At 35.4% G+C, this 9,955-nt stretch overlaps 1 protein-coding gene across 1 annotated transcript; it reads right to left on the bottom strand.

Annotated features, from left to right (window-relative positions):
• Positions 1–696: 696 nt before the first annotated feature.
• LOC127837265 (long-chain fatty acid transport protein 1-like) lies at positions 697–9,400 on the bottom strand. The gene is given in 10 exon segments (XM_052364192.1): positions 697–854; positions 1,287–1,377; positions 1,380–1,444; positions 2,194–2,358; positions 3,596–3,733; positions 5,912–6,052; positions 6,847–7,039; positions 7,808–8,009; positions 8,263–8,332; positions 9,289–9,400. Coding segments are annotated over 10 exon segments (1,326 nt in total). The 5' UTR covers positions 9,392–9,400.
• Positions 9,401–9,955: the final 555 nt, after the last annotated feature.

The following is a 9,955-nucleotide window of genomic DNA, read 5'->3' as shown; positions in this document are numbered from 1 at the left end:
CTCGAGGTTCGTTTCCGTGATGATCGATGATGATCATAACGATGACGTGAATGAGGACTGCTCGATGAATAAGAGCGTGTATCTCTATCATCGGAACTAGTCGACGACGAATAAGCATTCGACGACGAAGATGTGTAATAGTCCGATGAAGAAATAGAACGTCTGTTTCTGATCGTTGACCGGTGACCAGCAACTGTTGACCGGTTAATAATCAGTGCATGTTGACCGGTGTACGGTGACCGGTCAGTATGACCGGTGACTGGTGACCGGTGTTTGTGACGATTGTGCATTTGACAAAGAAGAAGTTGAATAATCCGATGAAGAAAAACGTATTCTGATCGTTGACTGATGCCTATGTGACCGGTGACCGGTATTCGGTGGGTCTGACCGGTGACCGGACCGGTCATTGTTCACCGGTGGGTATGACCGGTGACCGGTGGGTATGACAGGTGACCGGTGGGTATGACCGACGACCGGTGACCGGACGTCTCTGTTGACCGGTGGGTCTGACCGGTGACCGGACCGGTCCCCGGTGACCAGTGAGTATGACCGGTGACCGGTATGTCTGACCGGTTACCCGATCGGTCAATGTTGACCGGTGACCGGTGGGTTTGAACGGTGACCGGACCGGTTTGCCATCATTTAATGACATGCTTTAATACATGCCAAAATATGTTAAACGGCCCCTTTAATATTTCAAAACCTAATCTTCTGCTTACATATATCACCATAAATATCTAGAGTTAAAGGTTCATATTAACCGGTTTTGTTATTCATGTAAAACAGTCGGTCCTGTGTCTTGTGTGGGTTAAAGCCTTCTGTCTGAAGGGTTGTTTTCTTCAGCTTGTGTGTACCTGAAAACAAAAACTGTTGAAATTATTATTGACTTTAATGGCATTCAAATGGATGAAATTGTGTAAATACATACAAAATACTGTATGATCCAAATATCTAACATGTCTGACTATTACATGTATTTCTCAGGGCTCATTTTTATACATGTATTAAAAAAAGGAAAACAAAAAGACAATTCAAAGTCGTAATTTCTGTAAAACAAACTGGAAATTTCTGCAGCACTTGATTTAATTAAAAAATACTTTAAATTACATGTATAACATTTAAAATCTAACCTATTTAAAACTTAAAAGAAGTTAACAACAGAATGATATTTATAAGCTTATGATAAAATTAATTGAAGTCAAATTTATATGCTGGTTTAAATGCTCAAATCATTACAATACATTTTAAACTCTTGACACAAATATTAACACGCAAAATCCACAAACCAGTGGTGTCTGCAGCCTTTTCCATACGGCGAATAAACAAGGGTCTTGAGTACGGTGGCAGTTTCTCCTGTAAGGCTTTGCAAAGTTTAATGACTCATTGAGATTGATCTTGTGTTCTGGATCTACTATGGCGGCCATACCTGCACGACCTTCAGCACCTGTTGAAAACAAATCTTACTCAAAAGTCGCACTTGCAACTGTCATATTCTTTTTTATAACTCCCTTTTCTAGTGGGAAGGGTTGCGGAACTTTGCAACATACAATTTTGCGATCAGGAAATATTTGGGTAAAAAAACAAAGTTAATAAATAAATATGATTTGTATCAAAAAGTTGTAATTCTGTTACTCTTGTATCTTCAATGCAATTGAGTAATTAAATAGTAATTAAATTGAATGCGTTTTAATTCCCTTTTATTATTTTTTAATTTGAGTTACAATGCTATGACGTTAAATTTTATTTACACTTAAATGTATATGAATATTGCTGGGCCAAGTGTGAGGTTGAGCGCTCTATAACCAGGTTTAAACCCCCAATGCTTTGCATTGACCGTTCCAAGGCGGTGACCCCAGCTTTATTCATATTTTGTGTTTATGTTGGTTTGTATTGTGCTGTATTGTGCTGTTTTGTACTGTTTGGGCAATCGGTCACTTGCCTTAAATAAAGGACCAACTAATTATTTTTAATAAAAATTCAATACTGCTCCAGCAGCTCGAGTATCACTTCTTTATATTAGATTTTATAATGATGTCATTGTCATTAGCCATGCAAGATATTTATGATTTACCATACATGAATATGGGAAGAACAATTTCTTCCAGACCTTATGATCAATGTAGATCTATATAGAAGCTGCCTTAAAGACTAGTTATGCTGAGTTGATGCCATCTCACTTATTGCTTTCCATACCTGTCACTTCCACTCCGTAGACGACAGCATCACTCAGCCCGATTATCTTGCTGATGGTGGTCTCCATCTCACACGTGGAGACGTTCTCACCACGCCACCAGAACGTGTCTCCTGTGCGATCTCTGAATGTCATGTAACCGTACTCATCCATGATCAATACATCACCTGAAAAGGGTTAATATGTGAAGTATACTTAGGACATATACAGGATTTCGTAGAAAAAAATATTGGCTTTATGTAGGAATAAAAAATTGTCTCACCCAAAAATTATTAATATGTGAAATATACTTTGGAAATATTCAGGAATCTGGAAAAGTATTGATTTTATTACATGTATGTATGTTAAACAACCAATTTGTACATATTTTTGTAATATTTCTAAATGCACTAAAGCAGAAATTACTGTTCACATATTTCATATACAAAACATATTAAATAATTTGAATTTGGCCATATTTTGGTATTATGCAAAACACGCAAAAGCAGAAATTAATTTTCACAAGTGTTCATCTACAAAACATATTAAACAAGGGACAAAATTGTCACAAAACCAGGTTTTCATTGTGAAAAAAGAATCTGATAAAGGGAGAAAACACAAACTGAACTTTTGAAATGAACAAACAAAATTACCCCCCTTTGTAATTTTGTTTTTAAAAAAGTCTATTTTTAGTCGTGGCGCCCTTGACATTGGAGATATTGACGTTATTCTTTCGTGCGACACACCGTCCCATGATGGTGAACAAATGTGCCAAATGATTTTAAAATCTCACAATGAATGACATAGTTATGGCCAGGACAAGCTCATTTATGGCCATTTTTGACCTTTGAACTCAAAGTGTGACCTTGACCTTGGAGATATCGACGTAATTATTTCGCGCGACACACCGTCCAATGATGGTGAACAAATGTGCCAAATGATTTTAAAATCTGACAATGAACGACATAGTTATGGCCCGGACAAGCTTGTTCCGCCCGCCCGCCAGCCCGCCAGCCAGCCAGCCAGCCAGCCAGTCAGCCAGCCAGCCAGCCAGCCAGCCAGCCCGCATTCGCCAATCTAATAACCAGTTTTCTCCTTCGGAAAACCTGGTTAATTATTTGATAAATGGTAAGATTTACAACAAATATGTAGCCTGTAAAAATTCATCTTTATAGATGAAGTTTCCCCTTTACATATTACTAAATATCTGCCGTTCCAGTATAGAAAGTCATCAATTGATGATTAATAATTAATAAGTAAGTTGGTAAAAAAACGAGCTCTATAAACATATGTGCCCTATACTATATTGAAAACTGCCACAATACATAAAAGGTTTGTCATAAGCTTAGGATTTATAATAATTATGTCAATTGTGGACTTTTATGTGTACATATGCCTCTACAATATCCCTAACAGCCAGCATACCAGTAAGGTAGGCCATGTCTCCCTTCTTGAACACGTTCATGGCCACCTTCTTATCAGTGGCTTCCTTGCTGACATAGCCATCAAACTGTCTCAGGGGGTCACCTGCCACTATCTTTCCCACCAACTCCCCAGGCTCACCTTCAAATCAAAGATGTCTTTAGTGATATATAATATACATATTACTTTTTGTCAACACAAAAGAAAACGTATTGCCCAGAGCAAGAATATTGTTCAAGAGATAACAAAAAGCACCATTATAGGGTGCGTCAGACATTTTAATATATATATACATCAGCTTGCTTAGACCCTTAATGATAGAAAAATACATTGTTAAGTTAATATACCATTGTTTCTGATTTGTTTCTGTATTATAAGAAAATGTTGAAAACGGTATATTATACATGGAATATTGCAATAGTATGCTGTTCATAGAACTTGTATTAGTCTAGTTTATTGTGTAAAGTATCTAACTCTGTAAGTATAATACGTAATTATCGTACCAAAACATAGCCCATCTTAATAAGAAGAATATTGTAAAACAGAGTAATTAACTTACTAAATCATGGCGTTGTTTATACTTATTCTTAATGATTACAAACACAAGGAAACGGTTTTAATCATCAATGTAATTATATGTTCTGTGCATGATTCAATTGACATCTCGCCTGGACGATGATCGCTCCGCCCACTTAGTCGCGTGGCATAGCGCTTAAAAAACCTAGACAAGTTATCACCTAAGTGAAGTGACTTTATTGCCTTTAGATTGCCTATCGATAATGCGATATTCCGGAAGATTTTTATGGACTTTTTTTCATCCCATATAACACTAGTAAAAGGAATTTGCGTCATATATTTAATATGCAAATGCAAAAAATTTCAGTTTATAAAGAACATAAGCTATGTATAACGGGTATTTCGGTACTTTTAACACGCTTCCAAACGCTTGCGCACTTATTTAAAATAAACACCTCTTACACTGGTATTTACCCATGTTATTTACGAAAATAATAACGAAACATTTTGTCCACATGTATTTCACACAAAAAGCGCTTTTTAACTGGAATTTCACTTATGTTTTACACGCTTTTTGACGCCGATCGGATACCGAAATCCCCCATGTTATTACGTATAAAAGTGATATTAATCATTTTAAACATTACTTATGGGACAATTATCAATCATTATAATTAAAAGTGCAGAACAACAAGACGGTGGTATCGATACGTTTTTATAAAAATAGTAACATAAAATAGTGTCAATTTTTTTCTGACATGAAAAGCGATCTAACGTTGATTTCGTTAAGTTACTCATATACCAATTTTCCCTATTAGTTTACATATACACGCGATATAATTCATACTTAATATTGCTTATATGACATTTTCAGTTTAAGAAATAAATTAATTTTCTATAAGGGGGATTTTTGTAATTCTACACATTGAAGCTTCCACTCGCGCTTGTCAAGACCACATTTCCGCGTTGGAAATTGTATAAATTAAATTCCTCTAACTTATCTATCTGTCCGAGTTACATAAACCTTATTTACACGATTTCTTTATATTTTATTTTCTATTATTTTCCAAAAAAAAAACAAGGCTATTGTCAAGCAATATGGTCCCCTACCGGCTCCACCATTGTCAGAAATACAGCCATTTTCAGATTATTTTTTTTTTGGTTGCCATAGCAACCACAATTTTTAACGTAGGAACAAAATGAAATGACGTGCATAATGTCCATATTGCCATCAATCCATGTTGCAAGTTTCATGAAAAAATATGAAGAACTTTTAAAGTTATCGCAATATCCAGAAAAATGTGACGGACAGACAGACAAACTGACTGACTGACACACAGAGCGCAAACCATAAGTCCCCTCCGCTTTCACCGGTAGGGGACAATAAACGAAACTCGTTGAATAAATGAGAACTACGCATTCTAGAAAATGGCGATCATGTCGTTAGCCACTGGCGCGCACAATTTATCGATCACTGATTGGTCAATCCATATTTAGATAAGAATCTGATCGACAGTTGGCGAGATGTCTATTTCAGAAGCAAGAAGACTACATTTTGCAAAATATCGGAAAAGATGGCGTTTAAATAACAAACAAAAAAAAATGCATTAACAATGAGTAATACACTAAATGTATGGTTGTAGGTAACCTATTAGTATGACACCAAAAATATTGTAGTATGTAGTGCAATTTATAAACACATGTGCAGCAAAATAAATATAACTTGATGTATACATATAAAACAAGCAAAATACAAATTAAGAAAAAGGGTGAGAACATTTGAAACTTTTATCTTTTTTTTACCTGGTTTTGCCCGCACACAGACTCCAAATATGTCCGTCATGATGTTATTGTCTTCGTCGACCTTTATCAAGGTCACTGGGTACATGAACGGAGCAATCATGGAGGTGAAACCACAGGCCCCAATAGTCTTGTCAATATTGACTGGAAATCAAATCATGTACAAGGTTTCCTTCGTGTAAAATAAAGATTTATAACTCTTTATGGTTTTCAATTTTACCAATATGAAGAATATACAAAAATTTGTTAGTTAGTGAATATTTAATTTGTTCTCATAGTTATAACAATTTAAACACCCTGTTTTAAGAATTTATACTTACTTTTTTTCTATTCATACTAACTGTTTTGACAGTTTATACTCATTACAATTTATACTGCCTGATGTTAAGATGTATATTCACTTATTTTATAATTTACACATTCAATAATACATCATTGATATTGCAATTCATACATAACTGATACTTCAATTCATACATCACTAATGTTGCAATTCATACATCACTGATATTGCAATTCATACATCACTTATGTTGCAATTCATACTTCACTGATATTGCAATTCATACATCACTAATGTTGCAATTCATACATCACTGATATTGCAATTCATACATCACTTAAATAAAAATTTATGCTGACTGATGTTACAATTTGTACACACTCATGTTATAATATGTACATTACTGATATTAACAATTTATACAAACTGATTTTACAATGTGTACTCACTGATGTTACAATCTATACCTCACTGATGTTACAATCAATACCTCCCTGGTGTTACAATCTATACTTAACTGATGTTACAATATATACTTCACTGACTTAACAATCTATACCTCATTGATATCACAAAGTGTACCTCACTGATGTTACAAACCATACTTTCCTCATGTTTCAATCCATACATCACTCATACTACAATTTATACTCACTGATATTACAATTTCCCTCAGCGGCACCATAAAACTTGCCAATCCTTTTCACGCCAAATCTCGCCTGGAAATAACGCCACAATCCTGGCTGAAGCCCATTGCCAAACATGACTCGCACGCGATGCTGATTCTCGGTTGGTCGGAACGGCTGAGCCATCAAGTAACGACATATCTCACCAATGTATTGTGCTGCCTGTAATGAAGAAATAATTGACAAATGTTTAATGTGATAAAACAAAAGTGGTGATTAAGAAATTCTCAAATGAATTACAGTTTTAAGACTTAAACTGATGTCTTCAGACGTATAAGTTTATTTTATCCCTCTGCACAGACCTAGTGTTTGCAAATTGCAAATTTATATATGTTCTTACAAAATGTGTATTTAACCTGTATATTTCTAACTGTTCATTTCTTTTTGGATACATATTTTCTTACTAAAACTAACATTAGTTGTTGTTTGCTATGTTTTTATTCTGTTTTGCTTCTTATCCAAGTATCCGAATATGCATTACACTTATACCCCAACCAGTTTTACAGTAAGAATTAAGTGCAATGTAAGTCATTGATGTAAAAAAAAGAATTATCAATTATTTGATTCTGGACAAAATGTATGAATAACTATGATGGCAGGACACAAACGTAACTTTACACAAATAATAGTTCCAGTTATCAATGAAGTAATGGTTACACTCTTGAAAAACAAAGGACAAAAACATCTAGTTTCATCTAAACCTACTTATTTAAGCCTGATTCCATTGAAAGCCTAAGGCTTATTAAGACTCACACAAGTCCTAGGTAGAACCAGTATGTTGTGTCCTTGGAGCAGATTTAAAAAATGGTTCCACTGTAGGGTATAAAACCATGACCTCCCAGTCACTAGGTGGGAACCATACCCACTACGACCTTTCTTAAAGAAAACAATCACTGTTTGCAAAATGTTTACAGAATAAACAACACTCACTGTACAGTTATATTTCAAACAGTCATCCCAGAATCCACTGGCTGAGAATTTCTTCTTGATGACCACAGTGGTCCCCCATAGAAATGCCTGCCCCATACCAATAATGCCCCCTGCTGTGTGATACAGGGGTAGAGGGTCGTATAGTATGTCTTGATCAGTTAGTCCCAGCATCATGTGCACAGCACTGGCCATGTAGTAGAACCTGAAAGACTAGGTAAGGTTAACTACACCAATCAAAGGCATCGTTGTAAGACACATAACACATTTGGAGAACTTAGCCGTTTAAAGCCGTTAAAAATGTATCTTAATGTAATGAATCCCTGTAGGTGACCTTGATTAACAGCTTAATATGGAGCTAACAAGTTTGTGTCTACTGAGAAACAGACAGACAGAAATCTTTGAGTCTAAAAAAATCCTTTTAATAAATATGATTTCCAAATAAGTTTGACTGATACCTGGAGTGAGAAATGATGGCAGCCTTAGGTAGTCCTGTTGTTCCAGATGTGTACACATAAAACACACGGTCTGAAAATTCAAACAAAATTTTAACAACTTCATATATTGTTCACACAAAAACTGAATTCTGATAAAATATTGTAACCAATCATCAATATCCTTGTTAGCATTTGCAAATGGAAAACAATTCTTTTTTACAAACTTGTTTTTGTTCATTAAAGTTCTAGTTTTATCATTTAATAACTGTACAAAATATGTGATAATTTCACTTTAACATTAATAATGTATATCTAGGCCCCTATTCACTGACTCCTTTGTCCACTAAAGAAATCACAAATACTTTGACACAAGCGATCATGGACAAAAAGAAAATAGTGGCATTCATTGCCAATACGAATTTATTTAAAGTCCCAAAATTGCTAATCGCTGGTTATACTTTTAGATGTTTATAAAAAAATAGAGCTGTTAAGTGTAGAAATAAAGTGTTTTGAAGTTGTAGTAAACATTATACAGACATGTGTATGATTAGAATAATCTTTTTAAAATAACTTACAAATAATTAGTAGTAAAATGTTATTTATCAACAAAGAATAATTTTCCAAATTTAAAGTAAATTTAAGCTCAAATTTTACGGTAATAATTAAAAATAGTGAGAAAAAACCTACAGTGGCTTTGGTAATGGTTTTCAGACGTTCATGACTGTGACACCACATCATATGCATATAAGAACTTCAAATCTAAGTGAGCCTCGCTTAGGGAAAACAGTGCTAAATGCATGAGTGTTAAGTGTCGTCCAAGATTAAGCTGTGCAGTACGCACAGGCTAATCAGGGATAACACTTCGCTCTTTTATGTAATTTGAAGGAAATCTTTTCTAAACAAAAATCCAGTTTAATCAGAAAGTGTCATCCCTGATTAGCTTGTGCGAACTGCACGGGTTAATCTGGGACTACACTTTACGCACCAGCATTAAGCCCAGATTTCCCAGAACTAGGCTCATATGACCTCAACAAATCTTAGTTATACCTGTAAACTTGGTGATGGGCGCAGGTGGGGTGTAGGTTGGACTCTTCTCCAACAACGGATCCAGACTGACTGCACCGACCACTGGGCACTGCCCGCCGCCCATATAATACAGGCTGCAAGACTAGGGAAGATCCCTGGATATGTCAGTTACGGTCGAAAGTAGCATGGAATTAATTAAGAATTAATTACTAGTATGCATTAATTACGAAGTTAATGAGGTCCTTCCGTGCCTGAGGCTGCATTATTTGTGGACCTGGAGTGTGCCCTCGCATTCCTGGTCTACAACGTACCTAATTAACGTATTAGACTCAGGAAAGTTGGGACAAATTTTGATTTGAGCTGCAATTTTACGCAACATGTATTTAGTTGTTAATAAACGATTTTCAATTTTGGAGTGGTCTTGTGTTGTTGGCAGAAGCCTTTTAGCTGGTTTATGGGAAAATGAGGCATACTGGATGTGCAATCCTTACAGATACCCCTGTGCATTTCGCACCTGAAAGTATTAATTGTATTCCCTCATTAGCCTGTAATTGGAGGCTAATCTGAGAGGTACCCGGAGAAATACCCAACTGACCAGTATGGTGAAAATATGATAACGTCATGCTACAGTATGTAACAAATCCACTGACTAGTATAGAAACAAATTAGTGAGAAAAAAGGTCAGTCA

This window comes from Dreissena polymorpha, chromosome 7 (genome assembly GCF_020536995.1).
Source record: "Dreissena polymorpha isolate Duluth1 chromosome 7, UMN_Dpol_1.0, whole genome shotgun sequence".
NCBI classification, from domain to species: domain Eukaryota; kingdom Metazoa; phylum Mollusca; class Bivalvia; order Myida; family Dreissenidae; genus Dreissena; species Dreissena polymorpha.
Note: the sequence above shows the minus strand (reverse complement) of the source record. Positions and strands in the feature narration are given on the sequence as shown.